Source organism: Dipodomys ordii, unplaced genomic scaffold, assembly GCF_000151885.1.
Source record: "Dipodomys ordii isolate 6190 unplaced genomic scaffold, Dord_2.0 Scaffold47, whole genome shotgun sequence".
NCBI lineage: Eukaryota > Metazoa > Chordata > Mammalia > Rodentia > Heteromyidae > Dipodomys > Dipodomys ordii.
The window spans coordinates 2504801-2525704 of record NW_012267263.1 but is presented as its reverse complement, the minus strand read 5'-3'; the positions used below and the strand labels follow the sequence as shown (position 1 = coordinate 2525704).

At 41.0% G+C, this 20904-nt stretch overlaps 1 protein-coding gene across 1 annotated transcript; it reads right to left on the bottom strand.

Annotated features, from left to right (window-relative positions):
* Positions 1-1962: 1962 nt before the first annotated feature.
* Positions 1963-20585, bottom strand: Znf2 (zinc finger protein 2). Its single transcript, XM_013019826.1, has 6 exons — positions 20557-20585; positions 19696-19814; positions 12154-12272; positions 10554-10680; positions 4811-4924; positions 1963-4091 (listed from the first exon to the last, which is right to left on the bottom strand). The coding sequence occupies exons 3-6, from the start codon at positions 12184-12186 to the stop codon at positions 3103-3105; spliced, it is 1263 nt and encodes a 420-aa protein (XP_012875280.1). The 5' UTR covers positions 12187-12272; positions 19696-19814; positions 20557-20585; the 3' UTR covers positions 1963-3102.
* Between the last annotated feature and the right edge of the window lie 319 nt (positions 20586-20904).

Here is a 20904-nt window from a genome sequence, read left to right as displayed (position 1 = left end):
TTCTTAGCTCCAATTAACCAGCAAAAATTTGGAAGTGGAGCTGTCGCTCAAGGGATAGAGCACTAGCCTTGAGCAAAAAAAGCTCGGGGATTGTGACCAGGCCCTGATTTCAAGGCTGAAGACCAACACACACACACACACACACACACACACACACACACACACACACACTGTTGCCTCTGTTAAAAAAAATATTGTTAAAGATGATGTACAAAGGGGTTAATAAGTCAATTATAATGAGTACACTTTTTGACAGTGTTACCCCTTCCCTCACTCTCCATTTTCCCTCCCATCCTTACCCACAAGTTGTATAGTTCATTTTCACCAATGTATCTAGTACCATTGCCATTCTTTTTCACCCTTTTTCCCTCAAGTTCTGTGCCCTCACTACCCTCCCTACAAACCAGACAGAAAGAAAACAGAAATAACACCAAAGAAACAAAGCTCATTTCGCCAGGTGCTGGTGGCTCATGCCTGCAATCCTAGCTACTTAGGAGGCTGAGATCTGAAGATCATAGTTCAAAGCCAGCCCGGGCAAAGAAAGTCCATGAGACTCTTATCTCCAATAAACCACTAGAAAACCCAAAGTGGTGCTGTGGCTCAAGCGGTAGAGTGCTCGCTTTGAGCTGAAGAGCACAGGGACAGCGCCCAAGCCCAGCGTTCAAGTCCCAAGACTGACAAAACAACAACAACAAAACACCCACTTCATTTCCATTTCTTGGAGTTCATTTCAACAAATACTATTTTCAATGCTCAGAGGCACATGGGCATTGCACCTTCATGTTCCTCCCCTAAGAGTATCCTTTGATCTCACTTGAGCGACTAGAGTCTTGTATAATTTATCATGTCCTGGGGTATTTTCAAAGCCACCCCAAGCAGGAAAGTCCATGAGACTATCTCCAATAAACAACTCAAAAAAGCCGGAAGTGGCGCTGTGGCTCAAGTGGTAGAATACTAGCCTTGAGCAAAAGCTCAGGGACAGTGCCCAGGCCCAGAGTTCAAGCCCCAGGACTGGCAAAAAAATAAAAACTAAAAAAAAAAAAAGCTTTACATAAAATTTAAATAGAACAAATAGAACAGTTGGTTTCAACTATAACTATACTCAAGTCCATTCAAATTCTGAATTTGTTTTGATCTCATCTTGCTGATAATCATAGAATATCTTAAGAGAAATACTTGACCCTCTATTGCTCCTGCTGAGGCTTGAACTCAGGACCTGGGCACTGTACCTGAGCTAGTATTGCTCAAGGTTAGCACTCTACCACTTTTGCCACAGCTCCAGTTCTAGCTTTTTTGGTAGTTTAGTGGAGATAAGCATCTCACAGACTGTTCTGCTAGGGCTGGCTTCAAACCATAATCCTTCAAATTTGTTTTTGTTTTTTGGTCGGTTACAGCACCACTTGCGGTTTTCTGGTGGTTCCTGACTGGGCTGGCTTTGAACCTCGATCCTCAGCTCTCAGCTTCCTGAGTAGCTAGGATTACAAACATAAGCCACTGGTGCCCAGCTGATCCCTCTATTTTTAACAAAGCAATAAATGAAAGGTTATAATATCAGAGATAGTCAAGAGCCAAGTTTGTCAAGTCTTTTATTTTCTATTTGATATTATTAAACAATATATTATCTACACCCATAGATTCTATGACATTTTTTTCTCCAAGCTGCTACAAAAGTCCATACATGAAAAGTATTCCCTGCCATTCATGTGCTCTAAGGCAGACTTAAGATTTGTAGGCTTGCTGGGTGCTAGTAGCTCACACCTATAATCCTAGCTACTCAGGAGGCTGAAACCTGAGAAAGTTCAAAGCCGGCCAGAGCAGACAAATCCATGAGACTGTTAACCCATTTAACAAGCATAAAGTTGGAAGTAGAGATGTGGCTCAAATGGTAGAGCACCAGCCTTCAGCAGAAAAGCTGAGGGCATGAGCCCCAGAAAAAACTGAGCAAGAGTGTAAAGCCTGGAGTTCAACTCTCTCTCTCTCTCTCTCCTCTCGCTGTCTCACACACACACAAACACACACACACACGTACAATGATTTAGATGTGTTAGGCTGTGAGGGATCTGTTTGGCAAATCAACTTCCTGGATCTTTCCCTTCTGGGAAAAATCTACTTTAATATCCATCAGGATTCATGGAATTTAATTCCAGAGTTTTCAAAAACATGTGTTTGTTTTTTTTAATGTTTCACCTTATGTGACTAGAAAAAGAATACAGATACTTAGAGTAAAGATTGCTTAGTGCCTGAGTCAATAAAATAAAAATGTAGAGCTGGGCTGAGGTACCACAAGAATTCTGAGTCAGGATGTCAAGTTTGGTGTGTGTGGCGAGGGGCACATTAAGGCAGACTGTAAATAATGAGCACCTACTATTTACAAGGTACTCTATGAGATATAGACCTGTAAGTCATACCTCCAAGTGCTTACAATCTAGTTGGAAGCAACATATGTATGTAGATTATAAAACTAGAGCATAGTGGCAAAGAGAAAAAGACTTTCTCTGATGGCTTATGCTTGCAACCCTTCTCAGGAGGCTGATATCTGAGGATGGGGTTTGAAGCCAGCCCATGCAGGCAAAGTCTATGAGACTCCTCTCTCCAATTAACTACCAAAACGCTAGCAGTGGAGTTGTGAATATCTCTCTGGAAGAAATACTCCTGCCATCTATTAATTGTGCCTTTCTCTTCCTGTAGGAGTTTCTAGTTATTTAAAGTGCAGGGATTCCTTAGGGCTGAGGTTCTGACAGGAGGTATGTGTGAGGATCCACTGCTAACATCTATCCTATTGTTTGATAATGTTTCCTTTTTTTTTTTTCAGTGCTAGAGATGAAACGCAGGGCTTCCCACAAGCTACACAATGTTCTACCATTGAGAAACACTCCAGTCCCTTTCCCAATTTTGGAATGTAGAGTCATTTCCTCACTTGCACACCTCATGCTTGTTCTGCAACATAGTAGGTACAGGATGTCTGCTCTAACACTCATGATACACAGGCAGTGGCCAGAATGGGCAGAATGAGCAGATGTCAGGTTTGTTTACGACAGGAAGACCTATCTTAAGTTTATGGAGAGGTTTTTTTTTTTGGTCTGACTGGAGCTTCAACCCAACTCAGTCTATTCCCTGTTTGGCATAACGCCTCTGGTGTTGAATCACAGATGATTTTGAGCTGAAAACTTTCCCACACACACTGCACTCAAAGGGCTTCTCTCCTGTATGTACTCTCTGATGTCGCGTGAGCCGGCACCTCTGGCTGAAGGCTTTCCCACACTGGCTGCATTCATATGGCTTGTCTCCGGTATGGATCTTCTGATGTTGTGTGAGGGAAGAGCGTTCAAAGAATGCTTTGCCACACTCATTACACTGATAGCGCGGCTCCCCAGCATGAGCTTTCTGGTGTCTGTTCAGCGAGGAGACACCATAGAAGGCTCTCCCACACTCATTGCACTCATACGGCTTCCTGCCAGTGTGGATCAGCTGATGGCGAGTGAGAATGCTCTTCTGGCTAAAGGCTTTCCCACACTGATGACATTCATAAGGACTTTCTCCAGTATGAATTCTCTGGTGTCGAGTAAGGGATGACCGGTCAAAGAAGGCTTTTCCACACTCGCTGCACTTAAAGGGCTTCTCTCCTGTGTGAATCCGCTGATGTACAGTTAGGGATGACCGGTCAAAGAAGGCCTTGCCACACACGCTGCACTCATAGGGGCTCTCCCCAGTGTGGGACATCAAATGTCTGCTGAGACTGCTTCGGTGACTGAAGGCCTTCCTGCACTCGGGACAGTTATAAGGCTTCTCTCCAGTGTGAGTCCTCTGGTGGCGGATGAGTGATGAGTGGTCAAAGAAAGTCTTCCCACAATCACTGCATTCCTGATCTCGATCTTTAGTAAGGACTTTCTTGGGTGATCCTCTCTTCAAGCTTTTGTCCTGGGAATAGGATTTCTTGCAAGGTTCCACTGAGAGGCTTTTCTTCTTTGTTTTCAACCCACTCTCTGGTGCTTGAACTTCAATTTTAGGACACAGAGGACTTTGTCTTTCAAGACTTTCCCTCAGTTTTCCTTCTTCTGAAGCATCTTGAAGGTCAGGCTTAGTCTTCCATACTAGAACAAAGAGAAAACAAAAAGGCACTATCTCTGGGCCAGAAAATATTGTAGGGGAAAGAAGAGATACCCTAATGGATCTGAAAATAATGCATGGTCCTGGCACTACTTGTTCCTACATTCTAGGGAAAGCCTGAGGTTCAGGAAAGAGGAAGAGGAAAGGAAGAGACCACAGAATAGGACAATGTCTATAGGAAGCAGGACAGGATAATTAGATGTAGGTGGGGTGAAGAGGTTGAGGGACAATATCAAAATATGAGTGGGAAGTGGGAAATACTTAAGAACATATACAATTGGTGAATATAGACAAATAATACTGTCCCCTTAAGGTGTAGAGGGGAAAGAGAAAGTTGACGGACAATACAAAAGAAATACTTAAGCCAGACACTGGTAGTGCTGAGATCTGAGGATCTCAATTCAAAGCCATCCCAGAAAGTCCTTGAGACCTTTATCTCTAATTATGCACCCCCCACCACCAAAAAATGGTGGGAGTAGAGCTGTGGGTCAAGTGGTAGAGCACTAGCCTTGAGCAAAAAAGCTCAGGGATGGCACCCAGCCTCTGAGTTCAAGCCTCATAACTAGCACAAAAAAATAGTAAACAAATAATAAATTCAAAATACTCAGATAACACTTTGAGGAAACAAAAGGTGATATGCAATATTCTGGGTTCCCTCCAAAGTCACAAACATAAACCAAAACTACTTCATCCTGTTCATTACCTAGAGCGAGACTCTCTGGACACTCTTTCTCCTCAGATCCATGAAGACCCTCCTTCCATGACATGTCCCCTTTCTTCAACTGAAAAATCACATCAGGTTGAAGAACTGGAAGTCCTGCTCAGGGGGAAAGAAACAAACCAGGTGACTACTTGTGATGAAAATATATAACTATTCCAAGCTTGATCCTGGAACCTATGTCTTTCAGAGAGACGATGCAAAGGCAGACAATGCAGGCCAGTAGGGGAAGCTCTGAGTGGAGGAAAAGTCTGAGGCTCTAGAGGGGGGAAAAATAGCACTTGGTTTGAGTGTAGAATACATTCACTAGAATGCACATGAAGTAGAAGGGAAGCTTTGCTCCTGGGCCAAGGTACGATGAAGGTAGGCCCTGGCTCAGGGGAAATGAGTATACACAAAGCCCTTTTTTTTTTTTTTAACTCTGGGCCTGGGCGCTGTCCCTCAGCTCTTCAGCTTAAGGCGAGCGCTCTACCACTTGAGCTACAGTGCCACTTCCGGTTTTCTGGTGGTTTACTGGAGATAGGAGTCTCACAGTCTCTCCTGCCCGGGGTTGGCTTTGAACTGCGATCCTCAGATCTCAGCCTCCTGAGTAGCTAGGATTACAGGCGTGAGCCACCAGCGCCCAGGCTACAAAGCCCATTTTGAGAAAAAAAAAAAGCTTAAGAAAGTTACTTACTTTTATTTGTGTATATATACTTAGTATTATGCTTAAAAAAAACAATTGTAGGAACATTAAAGGTCTGTACACATTAAAAGAAAAATCATCTTTCCTACTTTGTATTAATTCATTTATTTCTTTCTACTCAGTTTAATACTAAAAGATACTTTCAGATGCAGTCTGTTAAAAATGGATAATGAAATAATGTGGACCTAAAACAGTATTTTTTCATGTAATAATAAATTAAAAATAATTTCAATGAACACTAACCTACCTCAACACTTTAATGATGTTTTAACTGTTTTGCAAATAACACACAATGATATGATAAGCTTTGAAATGCCCAGGGCCTGATACACTTAGTCTTTACTAGAAACAAATCTATCCATTTTTAGTTTTATATATTTTCTCTCATATGTGGGTTAGACCTAAAACGTAAGCATATGTGAAAACATATGGGACCATATGTATATATACATGAAACTGACCAAAGGACAGTATATGCAGGAGGGAGAGTCCACAGTGTAACTTCTTTGAACAACTGACAGGCAGTTCAACAATATGAACACCAGAAAGCTGAAACATATCTTGACTGGGAGGGGTGAGGAGCTAAGGGAATGGGAAAGATGAATAAAAAAGGAGGAAGGGTAGGTAGATACAGCAATGTACATCTGTGAAAACTGAACTAGGAAATGAGATGGGTGGGAAGGGATAAATAGGATAGGGAGAATGATGGAAGGGGTGACTCAGATCAAAGTGTGTTGTACACCTAAATGGACATATTAAACTGAAACCATTTTGTACTCCAGAAAACATAGATCCTCTCTAGGAAATGGCTTGAGCGATAAGCTTCCCTTGCTCTGTGGGAAAGAGAGGCATATCTATCATTTCCCTGTTGCTTTTAGTCTCTGATCTTAAGTGTTCCATGTTCCCTAATATTCCACCCTGCTAGAGCTTGTGACAAAGGCTTAGTAGTTTCCTTAAATATTCTATTCTGCCTGTTAAGGCTTGCTTTTTAAAAATCCTCCTTACTGTTATCGGCTACGTATCTCAGCCTGCTTCTTTCTGAGTCTGTGCACTCTCAGACTTTTCTTATAAAAGAGATTCCCACTATTTTGTCCAGCTGGTCTCTAGTTCCTGGGCGTTAGATAACCTCTTGCTTGAGCTAGGACAACAGGTGTTCCCCACTATGCCTCTTACTTTTGAAGCTCCTGAGAGGCTCTCACTACTACTAAAGCCCAACTTCTCATTAACCTGACATTAGCAATAGCTCTTAGTTATTCCCTTATCATACATATCTCTATAATTGAAATGTGACTACTGTGGATCTCTAAGATTGTTCTCAAGACAAATTCTCCAAATTAAACACATCTTTGGTCACCCAAGCAGACATAAAGTTGTGTTCCCTGCTCTTCTATCTCCCTTTTTAGAAGACATTTCTTCTTTAAAAAATATATTTTATTATCTTTAAGTAGTTGTACAAAGGGAATATTATTCAACATGTTACATTGTTAGTTTATGAGTACAATACATCCTTTTTTTTTTTTTTTGCCAGTCCTGGTGCTTGAATTCAGGGCCTGGGCACTGTCCCTGAGCTTCTTTTGCTCAAGGCTAGAACTCTACCATTTGAGCCACAGGGCCACTTTTGGCTTTTTCTGTTTATGTGATACTGAGGAATCGAACCCAAGGCTTCATGCATTCTAGGCAAGCACACTACAACTAAGCCACATTCCCAACCCTACAACGCATCTTGAAGAGGCATTTCTTATCTCTTTTCTAGCTTCCATAAGGGGAAATTTCCCCTTAGCAAAACATACCAGATGGAGCAGAGAATACTGCCTGACTGGCAAGCTAGGAGAAGACCCGGGTGTTGCGGCCAAAACGCTTTGTTGCAGCCTTGATTTTAGGAATAAGTGCTTTAATAACAATAATTACCTCTTTAGTAATTTCTACAGCAGCCTTAGTAAATGAAGTAAATACTGCTCATTTTGTTAATAATTTAAGCAAAAATGTTACATTAGCCCTAGCAGAACAACAAATTATAGATAAAAAGTTAGAAATGAAAATAAATGCTCTGGAGGAAGCGGTTCTGGCTATAGGTCAGGATGTTCAAAATTTAAAAATACAACTTTCAGTTAAATGTCATGCTAGTTTTAATTATATCTGTGTTACTCCTTTAAAATATAATTCTTCTTTTAATTGGAATGCCACCAAAAATCATCTGTTAGGAGTTTGGAGAGATAACGATATTTCTCATGATATGGAGGCTTTACAGGACAAAATTACATCAGTTAGTAAAGTTCATATAGGTGTAAAAAATTTACAGTCTTTGACAGAGTCACTTAAGCATAACTTGGAGGCCCTCAATCCTCTGGATTGGATTCATGTAATAATTATAATTGCTATTGTCGGATCAATTCTCTTAATTCTTATTCTTATATTTCCAATCATTTTCCGGCTGATCTTTAAATCTGTCTCTTCTGTGCACCAAGACATTCACGAGCTTCAATTAAAAAATAAAAAGGGAAGAAATGCCATGCCACATACACTTGGTTGAAACTTTTGGAATGAAAGGTTCTGGACAGGAGTGGAGCCTGGCATAGACTCAAGCCCCAGGCATCCCCCAGGAGTTGGTGGAGAACTGGATTCCCTAAAAAAGACAATCTGGTCAGACTTAACCCGTTGTTCTCTGAGAAAGAGAAGTTCCAGTGTGACTGCTGCTCACCACAGTGACCCAGGGCCCAGTGGCAGGATGCCTGCCCTGTGCCCTGACAAGTCCCACCTGGGAGAGCGTTTGTCCTGCCTCCAGGCCAATTCAGGCCTGCCATCGTATACAATAACTCTTGTTTCCTCCTCTAACAAGCAGCTCAGTATCCAACCACCATGGGAACACAGTCCGAGAGGCACAATGGAGAAGAAGCTGCCGAAGCAAGCGTTTGGAAAGGAGCAGAGATCACAGCAGGCAAAGCAGTCATGAAGATGTGTCTGCAAGGAGTTCTTAGCTGGGTTCAGCAAAGAGAGGCCGGTGCAGGTGGGCGGAGCACTTCCATGAAGCTGCCTGTGGTGGATAGATGGCTTCTGATTTGACATTGACAACAGAATAAGGGGCTGCAAATTCAATGAATAGTCTCTAGCCAGAGAAACAAGGTCAAACGCTTAAGTTTCTGCACTTCCAGTGGTTCCTGGTATTTCCAGCTGAGTGGACATCTTTCTGTGACCAGTGGGTACCACGCCACCTTCTGCGGAGTCTGCGTGAGAGATTGTGTTGGACAAAGAGCTTCAAGGAAGCATGCCCCCAGGAAGGGGGTGTTGGGTCAAGGCTTCCCATACACTTGGCTGCACCTTTATAGCCTCTACCTTTATTCTTACTATATTCTTCTTGGCTGTACATTCATTGCCTTTATTCTCATTTTGGCTATTTTTCTATTGATCCGCGAACAGAGCATGTTGTATTTTTCCAGTCCAATAGAGATGGCTTCTCTAAGTAATAAAGACTAAGGCCAAAGATTAAATGTGGGCAATCCCCCAATCAATCTATCATCTGATGTGACGTTGCCTCCAAAAACTCCTACAACTTCACAAGCAGTTTTGCAGCTCATGCATAGTAAATATAGAGACTTAAAATTTCTAGATATGTCCAACAGACAAAATGAACAAATTAAACTAAGTTAGAAAGAGTTATCCCAGTAGTTCAGAGAGTTCTAAAAAAGAAGGGACCTATGATTATAAAAAAAAAAAAAAAGATTCTCCCAACAGTTATGATTAAGTTTAGTCCAACTTACGTTATAGGGAATAGATGGTGTTTTCACACAAAATATAAAGTTAGTGGGGCTGGGAAGGTGGCTCAGTGGTAGAGCGCTTGCCTTGCATGCTCGAGGCCCTGGGTTTGATTCCTCAGCACCACATAAGCAAAAAGCAAAAAGCCGGAAGTGGCGCTGTGGCTCAAGTGGTAGAGCGCTAGCCTACCCAGAGTTCAGGCCCCACGACCGGACCCAAAAAAAAAAAAATATATAAAGTTAGTAACATATTTCCTGAACCAACCAAGAACCATTTCCTTATACAGGAGCTTATAAAGATGAAAATAGTTGAATAAAAATAAAATTAAAAAGAGTATAATGTAAGTACAGCCCTGTCTTAGGTTTGTTAATTATTAAACATAAAGGCTGAATAGATGACGTATTCTATTAAACAATATGCTAGACTTGTTTCACACCACTTAGCTTAAACAGTTGGTGGGATAGTCATTAATTTTCATGTAATTCATCAATGCTTTGCCTTTAAAAAACAATTGATTACGTGTTTAAATAAACAAAGAATCTATGTCACAATCACACACTGTATAAAAATGTTAATTCTCCTCAATAAAGATACACTCAGATGCAACTCTTTTGAGTCTGTGTCTGTTTGTCACTTCGCCGACTCCTTTGCCCACCTATCCCGAGATCCCTGTCCCGTCGGTCCCAGTGCTCCGGCCGAGCTGGTCCGTCGTACCCGGGCATATGTGACTTGTGCTTGCTGCATCTGGAGAGGCAGCTCCCTACCTCTAGCAGACATTCTACCTTGTCTCCTGCCCTTCCTGCTTTGACAAGCCAGGCTGCTATGTCAGGAGGCCTGTGGTGGTCCAGCATTCCTAACATCTCAGGAAGCACAACTGTCCAGTGCTTGGATTCAGCATTAAGATAGCTAATGCTGGGCTGGGAATGTGGTTTAGTGGTAGAGTGCTTACCTAGCATGTATGAAGCCCTGGGTTTGATTCCTTAGTACCATATAAACAGAAAAAAAAAAATATATATATATATATATACTCTTTTGTCCCAATACAATAAGTGGTAGGGTACTAGCCTTCAGCAAAAGAAGCTTAGGGAGAGTGCCCAGGCCTTGAGTTCAAGCTCCAGGACTGGCAAAAAAAAAAAAAAAAAAGCCATTGCTGCTGCATACCTAAACTATATCCTTTGGCTCTTTTATTTGTTAGGTGGCTCAGAATACAAGCTGGGGAAGAAACAATTTCTCAGTCTCCCAGGTCCACACTAGCACAGTATAGGTCCAAACTCCTCATAGGAAGCTCCTTACCCAGAGAGACAATGTTCTGGTAGTTCTCTAGCATCACCACCTTGTAAAGGGCCTTCTGCACAGGAACCAGATACTCCCACTCTTCATCCGTGAAAATCACACATACATCCTCGAATGTCACTGATTCCTGAAAATACAATGACAGCTTCCCTTACTCATAGCTCTTTTGTTGTTGTTGTTGGTCATAGGGCCTAAACTCTGGGCCTGGACGCTCTCCCTCAGCTCTTCAGCTCAAGGCTAGCGCTCTACCACTTGAGCCACAGTGCCACTTCTGCCTTTTTCTGCTTACGTGGTGCTAAGGAATTGAACCCAGGGCTTCGTGCATGAGAGGTAAGCACTCTACCACTGAGACACCTTCCCAGCCCTATAGCTCTTCTTTTTATTTGGGCCACACGGAGCTGTCATAAAGGTGACAGCCCTGGAGAATGTGGAGAAGGCAGGAGCTGGGAATGATTCTGACAGAGTAGGGCTTTGAGGAATTGGGGAAAGTGGCTCAATCATGAAGGCCTGAAGTTTGTGGTCATGATCCCATCACCCTGCAGAGGAGTGTGGGCCACATCCTACACCACTACCTATAGCTGACATCCAGAAGCTCTTCTTCAGATTACAGAAAATTGGAAAGACTAGGACAAAACTTCCCACATACCATTCACTCAGGTTTTGAAATGTTATTATGTTCAACATTTGCTTTGTCTTTCTGTCCTTTTTATATACATTCTCCTATTTCTTTCCCTGAACTTCTTGAGAAACTTGTAAACATCACTTTCTTTTACTCCTAAACATTCAAGTGTATATTTTGTAAAAACAAGGAATTTTCAGTGTAATCGCAGTATAATTATAAAAATGAAAAAATAGCACTGATATTAAACTACTATCTAATCTATGACCTTATTTAAATATCAACAATTGTCCATTTTATATACATGTGATGATTTTATATAAGACGGATCATATTGATTAGGTGCTCTTTAGGGCCAACATCATTTCACTCAAATGCTCTGGGATTCTGTAAGCCTTCATCTTTAACACCCCCCCCACACACACACCCCTGCTCAAGAACCCCAGATGAGCCTTCAGAAGCTCTGGTATAGAAGCAGGGAATTCAAGTCTGTGTCCTGGAATAGAGCTAGCTGAATTTCTTTCTCTATCCACTGAGACTCTCTTCAGGGTCTGGCCAGCCTCATTGAGGGGCTCTATAACATGTACCACTTCCCTGGCCTAGCCTAGCCCTGGAACACTGGGGCTCTCTGTCCAGATATTAATGCACTAAAGGGAAAGAGAGGACCACAACCAGCCTACTGCTCCCCACCCCTAACCAAAAAAAAAAAAAAAAACCTGTTCCAGTCAGACCTGCATTGTCAGCTTTTAGTCAAAGTAATCTCAGAACAAAGACTGTGGGTATTTTGTACCTGGTGACAGACCAGAGGCTATATGCTCAAGGCAAAAGAAGGTCACTGAAAGACACCTCAAGTCAAATAGGAAAGTATTCCTTTGGAACCCTTCATCTGCCTGCTGGGGTCTGATCAAAGAAGCTCCAAGATAAAGAAAGGTGACATTTAGGTGTCTAAAAGTATTTCAGAAACACAAAAGTCCACCTTACCTGGCAATGGGCAGGCGCAGACACAGCAGCCATTTCCTCGTGTGCTCAACAGGCAAAGGACCAAGTCCTAGTGAGGCAGAGGTGTGGGATGGAAAGGCCTGGTCTGTAGCCTTTAAAGCCTTTAAACCAGTAAAACAAGGATTCTCAATATACTCAGTGGGCTACAAAACCCCCTCCCCCTTCTCAACACCTTACAAAAGAGCAGACACAGTAAAATAAGGCTAGGAGCAACTCTAACTCATCCCAGAGCTTAGAAAGCAAGCTGGATCAAAACATGGAGCTTGTGTGACCAGGATCCTTAGGGAAGCGTTCCATTCCTGGTAGTGAGAAGATTTATCTTTATATATTCATATTCAACCTTGACCTGCATGTTTATTAGACAAAATCATACACAATTAACACATCAAAAGAAACACCTAGCTTCTTCAAGGAAAAAAATGTTTCATTCAATAGCCCTTGCTAAAATAGTAGCCCTTGACTAAAATAAATAAATAAACATGATAGATTATATAGTCATTAACATATAGAGGCCAAAGGTTAAGCACAGGAGTGGTGGACAAAGGCTCAATAGCTATGGAAAGATGATCATACAAAATAATATTCTGTGAAATAAACTCCAAGAAAAGGAAACAAGAGACATTCTTTAGTTGCCGTGGTTTTTGTTTTCATTTCCTTTTGTCTAGTTTGTTAGCTTGCATGTATTTGGGAGGGTAAGGGAGGACACGTAAAAGGTATAACAAGGATTAGCAAATACAACAGTGATACCAGACATTATGTGGAAAATGAACTGGATATCTGTGGGTGGGGACAGGAGGAAAAGATTGAGAAATAGCAATGGAAAGGGAGACATGGTTCAAAAAGAATTGTACTGATTGTCCCTGACTCATGTAAGTATAACCCCTCTGTATATCAACTATACAAATACAATGATAAAATGAAACAGTAGTCATTGGGTAGCCATGTATTTACATGGCACTGACTCTGTGTCTCAGTTCTGGAGCTACACTGACTAGGTCACAGCTGGGCGATGTACCAGTAACCAGGAGACTGAGGGTTAGCCGGCATGAAAATATGACATCCTCCCTCAGGAACATAAACTAAAATATGTCAAGACAATACATGGGTAATAAGCTGAGAAGATTATCAGGAGGTACTGATAACCTGCTCACAGCCAACATTACCAGAGGAACCAAAGTGCTAGGAAGCACGAATTCATGGGTGAGTGACATTATGAGCAAAGACCATAGAACCTCTGGCCCTCCGACCTCTCAACTCCCCTAGAACCACTTGCAGGCTCCAATTTCCATGCAGACCAGATTTATTTATCTTTGAATTTTTAAACTCTAACTCTCTTAGGCTAAATATGAGTTACCTAAATTTGTCTCAAGGGCCTAATTAAAATGTCATAGATTCCTGGGATTTCTGGGGATGGGGGAGATAATGTAGTCCTGGGAAGAAGAAATGGATATGTTTGTGTCTTGCTGACTGCTTTCCTACATTCAGGGAAATACGATCACTGTTCCTTGTGTTTCATTCATCCATATGGCTCAATAAGCATGTCTTCACCATGTTTATTCCAAGTGTTTATACCAAGTACCCATGAAAGGATAATTAAGTGCCGGTGGCTCATGCCTGTAATCCTAGCTACTCAGAAGGCTGAGATCTGAGGATCGAGATTCAAAGCCAGCCCAGCTAGGAAAGTTTGCAAGACTCTTATCTCCAGTTAACCACCAGAAAACTGGCAAAACTGAGACCTAAGGAAATTTTCCTGTCAGGGAGAAGGTAGAATATTTCAGGCAGGAAGAACTTAAGTTTTTCAAAATAAGGAGGTCAGTCTTTATGTGGAAAGAGCTAGTGCAAAAACCAGTAGAAGTGCAAAGGTCAGGCTGTAAGTAGTGCTGGGGAAAACAGGCTAGAAAAGCAGGCAGAGATGAGGGTGGGAGTTGGGGAGGGTGGAACTTGCAGCCTGGATGTTCTTACATTAGACTTGTACTTTAGAAAGACTGCTATGACCTGTCACAAAGACCTGGAACATATATACTTTCTGGCCCACCTGTTCTCTCCTATGAATTTATGCAAGGAAATATGTAAGAATATATACAAGGCTTTTAGTTAATCATCATGAATGTCAACCTTTTTTAAGGTTATGTACAACTTCCTATGTGCTTCATACATTATCATCTCAATCTCTATAACAATAACAATAATGAAGCAAATTTTGAAACACCATCAACACCTAAAGCAGGAAATTTGTTCCACCCATACAGTGGAACACAATTCAACACATACTCATAACAACTAACACATTCAATATTTATTCTTTACCAGGCATCGTGCTAAGTACTTTTAGTAAAGATAATTTATTTCTATCCTCATAAATCAGTAAGGTATGTGCTATTTATAGAAATTAAGAACTTAGTCTTTGTAAGAGATTGAGGTAGGATTTGAACTCAAATTTGTCTGGAAACTTTATACTATAATGATTGATTTTCTTGGAAAGATAACCACAAAGCTAATATACCAATAGACTAGAATAAAAAATCGTTTAAGGAAACTTGATAAGTGACTGGAGTCTCATGAAAAAAATCACAAGGGAAAATATGCCTAGTGGTAAAAATGCAGATAACTTCAGTGCTCATCAATGATATATATTTTATATAATATAAATTGTCATTATATATCTATATATGTAAATAGTACAGATTGTCCTGACTTGTGATATTTTGACTATCATTTTCTAACTTTATGATAAGAAGAATGCAGTAAGAATTCAGCAGCAATCAGACTTTGGAGAATTTCAAGTTCTGACCTTTTCCCAGGTTGGCCACATGCTGTATACTCTTGGGATACAGAGAAGGGCAGAGCTATAGCTCCCTTCCAGGCAGCCATGAGACTTTTGGGCAGGGGAGATGGTGGCAACAACTAGTCTGCAGTACACTCAGTCAGTGAACTATGATGCTCAGTAAGTCAGGTATATTAAATACATTTTGACCTATATTTTCAACTTACGACAAGTTTAGCAGAATGTAATGCCATCCTAAATCTTGAAGCATGGATTAAAATGAGCTAGATACATATGTGAAAATAGAACAAGAAATATAAGATGGATGGGGATGGGATAGATGGGAGGAGAGAGGGAAAATGATAGAAAAGGGATCAAGATGTACTGTACATACAAATGGACATGTTAAATTGAAACCCCTTTGTACAATGATTTGAATAAAAAGAAAAATCAAGGGATAACACCTAGGCCCTATATTCAAACCCCAGTACTGGCCCAAAAAAAGTAAAACATGGAAAATGTTGCCTTTTTATGATCAAAGCTGAGTTGTTACCAGCTTAAAATAGCCTGTTTAAAGGCTCTGTTGAGTGTGTTGGGGTGAGGACCAGCCAGAGAGGGAAGGACCAATAGAGAGGGTGAATATGTAAAAGTGATCTCTATAAGCATGCATAAAAATAAAGCAATGACGGCAGGGGGGGAGGGGAGGAGATGGGAAGGAATGGGAAGGGGAAACAAAGGAGGAAGCAACAATGCTTGATAAGAATGTACTCATTACCTTGCCCATGTAATTGTAACCCCTCTGTACGGTATTTTCATAATAAAAATAAAACAATGAAACATGTTGGAATTGTTTTGAGAAGAGAGGAGAGGGGATGAGGTAATAATGAAGGAGGTGAGTTTGATGTGGGGTATATCATATGCATGTATGGAAACGACAAAATGAAAACTCCTTTGTACAACTATATGCTAATGAAAAATCCTTAAAAAATAAAAAAACAAAACTATATTTATTCCCCCCAAAGATTATCTAGAGTCTCCAGTTAACAACAGAGAGAAATTTAAAAAAACATAATCACTGAACAAAAAAGTTGAAGTTATAGACTTTTTTGTACATATTCATATAAAAATTTTAAACCGGGCTGGGAAGGTGGCTCAGTGGTAGAGCGCTTGCCTTGCATGCTCAAGGCCCTGGGTTCGATTCCTCAGCACCACATAAGCAAAAAGAAAAAAGCCGGAAGTGGCGCTGTGGCTCAAGTGGTAGAGCGCTAGCCTTGAGCTGAAGAGCTGAGGGACAGCGCCCAGGCCCAGAGTTCAGGCCCCACGACCAGAAAAAAATAAAATAAAATAAATAAAAATTTTAAACCATAAATGCCTCAAAAATCTTTATGAGACAATAACTGCTTTTAGAAACTGTAAAGTAGTTACAAGAGAACAGTTGCCCAAGATTCAGAAATTTTTTTTAAAAAATGGAACATGTGTATTATGTGGCCGATATCTTCACTCTTAACTTGGTTATGAGACTAAACCAAACCTCACTGCTCTAATATGCTGAAGAAGCCATCTGAGGGGGAGGGAGATGGATGCTCAGTTGTCACATCAAAGGAAACAACATTCTTGAAGCATCCATTCTTGTTTAAGCCTTCCACTGTTAGAGATTTGAGGTTACATGATATACATTATGCTCATAACTGATGTGACTGGAGAATTGGTATTGAATTTATAGCATCAGCAGAACAGAAAATGTGAAGTACTTTATGCATGTCAATAAAGGAATGACCTGTTCTTGTTCTACAGAGAATGGAAATTGGAAGTCAAACACCCTTTGAATTCCAAAATAGGGTCTCAAACATTTTATAATTTTCATTTAAATTGTTAGGAAGCTTGGAGCTATTAATCTATCTTCCAATACACTGTTTAATATAGCACTGAATAAATGATGCAAGTTGTTAATGGATGAGTGATCAACTAATAGCTCTGCTAATAACTGATTTATTTTTCTTCAATAAAGTTGCATAAACCAAAAAAAATTTAAGCCATAAATAATGCCTCAAAAATCTTTATGAGACAATAGTCACTAAAAATTGTGAGTATATCTGAGAAAGAACAAAAATAAAACTTGGGAAGGAAACAAACTTTATCTGTAATGGTTTGTTGGTTTAAAAAAAAAAGTCAGAGCTGGGCATCAGTGGCTTATGTCTGTAATCCTAGGATTACAGACTACGATCTGATGATTGAAGTTTGAAGCCAGCCAAAGTGGGAAAGTCCATGAGACTCTTATCTCCAATTAACCACCAAAAAAGCAGGAAGTGGAGCTGTGGCTGGAGTGGTAGAGTGCTAGCCTTGAGCAAAACAGCTGAGGGACAAGGTCCAGGCCCTGAGTTCAAGCCCTAGGACTGAAACACACACAGGCATGCACATACATACACAGTCAGAGGGAGAGGGTTCTGAGGAGAGTGATGGAGGGGGTGAGTATGAATAAAGTATACTTTAGGCATATATAGACATGTCAAAATGAAACTCCTTGCACAAATAATTTCTAATAAAATTGTAAGAAAAATCAGAACACTAAAAATATTTTCACCAAATATCAAATGAAGGATGTAGAATCTGAAAATTGCATATTTACACATGCACAAGGCACCGAAAAAGGAAAAAAAATATTAAAGTGCAAATCGAATTTGAGTGATGGAATACAAGTGTTTTTTATTTCCTAAATTTTTTTTTTTTGGCCAGTCCTGGGGTTTGAACTCAGGGCCTGGGCACTGTTCCTGAGCTTCTTTTGCTCCAGGATAGTGCTCTACTACTTGAGCCACAGCGTCATTTCTGCTTTTTCTGTTTCTGTGTCACTGAGGAAGTGAACCCAGGAGTTCATGCATGCGAGGCAAGCACTCTTACCACTAAGCCATATCCCCAGCCCCCTCTAACATTTTTTTAAAATACTGAGTTTTTAAAACAGCGTATGCATTTGTTTCCATGTACAGCAAAAAAAAACAGGAAAGGTAGTGTGCAGACAGGTTACAACAAACCTGAGACTGCTGTTCATAAAAAAAGTTCTGCTTTCCTGATTGATCTTTGTATCAGGAACCTTCAATTTTGAGTGTGTCCTCCCTCCTTCCCTAAGAGATAAGGGTAATCTACCATGTCTAAACTACATACATCTGCTTTGTTGTGAACTCAGAGTAGACATCTGCATTTCTGCAGAAGGGTCTGGAATTCAGTATGTTTTTGCCTTGCAATGAAAACTAAGATGCTGAGTCTCTAATGAACTTTCTTTGGCAGAAACATCACACATGTTGGTGTGTTTCTGTGGCTGGGAGGTCACATGACAGGTCACTCAGTAAGCCCATACATGTTCTTCCAGACTCTACATGTCTTTTCTTTTATGTGAAGAAAGGATACTTAGCTATGTATCCTTGTATTCTTGTCACATTATTAGCTACGAGTAAAATTACTCATTCCCCATTTCTCCCTACTTTGTCATGTTACACTAATAAAAATCCTTGCTAACATGGTGTGAGACTCTCCTTATTGTAAGAGGCTTAAAACCGTTTTCATGTATGAATTGCAGTGATCTGTGATTTTGCCCGAACATCACAAAACTGAGGGAACTCTCTCATCCCTCATCTGGTGACAGAGACTGATAAGCCAGATAGGTAAATATCACAAGGTTTAGAAAGTGTTTAGCTTTGGAACTTGTTTCTCTTTAAATCTGTCTCTTAGCCATGGTAGAAGCTTTCTTTCACCTCTCCTCTGCCTTGTCTACTGGACATCCCTGCAAGTCAAAGATGGATGAGGAGGAATAGGAAGAAGGCGAGGACGGGAGACAGAAAATCCTATTCAAGCTATTACATGGCACTAGTGGGTTTTTTTTTTTTTTTAGCCTTCAAGTAACTCAGATGTGGTCCTACGACTGAGTTCACAGAATCACTTGGTACTGTAAGTGGTGTTTGACTGGGAACTAGAGCTGTTCCTCTGTCCTGACTTCCCTGGATTTGTTCCAACTAATGCTAAGCTTGCCTAAACTATATTTACAATTCTTCCCTTTAAGTCTTGCTTTTCCCTAGATATGTTAGGGCGAGGGGAGGGCACAGGTCATGTCCATGTTCATCCCCTCTTGGCCAAGACACCATGTGGCATGTGAACTCATGCCGTCCATCTTCCAATGCCAATCAGTACTTAGTTCACACAGGTCACAGTGCACCTGAGCGCTGCATATGTGCCTCAGTGTATACACTGGCTGGAACATGACCATCTTCCTGTCAAATATGTATCTCCTACCAATCCCTCTAGTTCTAAACTTCATTTTGTTTTGTTGATCGTGGTACTTGAACTCAATGTCTAGGTGCTGTCCCTGATCTCTTTTTGCTCAAGATTAGCACTCTACCACTTCGAGTCACAGCACCACTTCTGATTTTCTGGTGGTTAATTGGAGACAAGAGCCTCACAGAGACTTTTCTCCCTGAGCTGGCTTCAAACCCTGATCCTCAGATCTCAGCCTCCTGAGTAACTACACTTGCAGTTTACCAGCTCCTAAACTTCTAAGATTGTCTAAACTTTATCTAACAGTCCTCCCCTTTAAGCCTTGCTTTGGAGATGGGCTGTTTTTTTCCATTCTGGACATATCAAGACCAGGGGAGAGAATGAATCATATACAGGCCCCTTCATCAAATCCCTACTCTGGGCTAAGGTGGCATATGGTCAGGAGGTATGGACCCATGCTTTTCATACCCCACTCCCAAGAGTTAGCTCATGTGACTCACCTGTGCAGTTGTATGCATCTAGGTGGTCCCTGGGCCCCAGTCAATGGGCCTGGGTAGTGGTCTTCAGGCATGTACAGGGTCTGGAGGAACAGACCATCGTTGTATTTAACTTCTGTTTCCTGAATGGGGAACAGAAAATGTTTATCCTTTTTCCATTTCTTCCTTCTTCGTCCTGTTACACAAATAACTTTTTGCTAAAATTGGAGAAAAAAATAACCAGAAGGGTTGGAGGTATGGGCTCAGTGGAAGAGTGCTTGCCTAACAACCATGAGGTCTGAATTCAAATCGCAATAATGCCACAAAATTTGGTGTAATTATATATACACCTATGTTTTATATATGTGTGTGTGTGTGTATATATGTATGTGTGTGTGTGTGTGTGTATATATATATATATATATATATTCTTAACATAAGTAGGACAGATTAGGGTTTGAGTCCCCTTGGGAGAAAATAGAGAGTGATAGCTAAGGACATAGTCTCAGTTGGTCATTGCATAGTCTCAGTTGGTCATTGGAGCCTGTTAATTGGCATTTTCTGACAGTATTCTTTTCTTCCCACACATCTGACATTATACGCTTGAAACTTACTAACATATTTCAAATGTAATTAAATTTTTATTTCTTCACAGCTTTAGACTGTTTTGACAAGATCTGCCTCCTCAACGGTTTACAGGCACTATGATACTGCATTTAGCCCAACTTTGTGTGTGTGTGTGTGTGTGTGTGTGTGCGTGCGCACGCGCGCACCAGTTCTGGGGTTTGAATTTAAGGCCTAGGCACTGTCCCTGACCTTTTAGCTCAAGGCTAGTGCTCTATCACTGGAGCCACAGCTCCACTTCCAACATTTTTTAGCACTTACTTGTAGAGTCTCAAAGACTTTCTTGCCCTCCCTGGCTGGCTTTGAACCTCAATCTTCAGATCTCAGACTCCTGAGTAGATAAGATTATAAGCCACTGGCACCCACTAGCCCAATTTGCCCTCCTAACACTACAACTGCAATCTCTCTGGCTCTTCCCCACTTTGCCCTACAAATATGAATGCTGCCCATAAATCAGTCTTTATTCAATGTTTTTCTTTCTGTGCCTGAGAAAGTCCATCCACATTCAGCATGCCCTTTCCCACCCCTACAACGATGGTCCCCAAATCTAATCCCAACTCATCCCAAACTCACTTATCTTTGCAAAGGACTACAATTAATTTTGTTGTT

Excerpts from the sequence above, each read along its gene's own strand:
- Znf2 (XM_013019826.1), bottom strand. The coding sequence starts at position 12,186 with ATGGCTGCTGTGTCTGCGCCTGCCCATTGCCAG. Across the intron at positions 10,681-12,153 it reads CTGCGCCTGCCCATTGCCAG|GAATCAGTGACATTCGAGGA; the intron begins GTAAGGTGGACT and ends TTGTATTTTCAG. Across the intron at positions 4,925-10,553 it reads CCAGAACATTGTCTCTCTGG|GACTTCCAGTTCTTCAACCT; the intron begins GTAAGGAGCTTC and ends CCCCCTGAGCAG.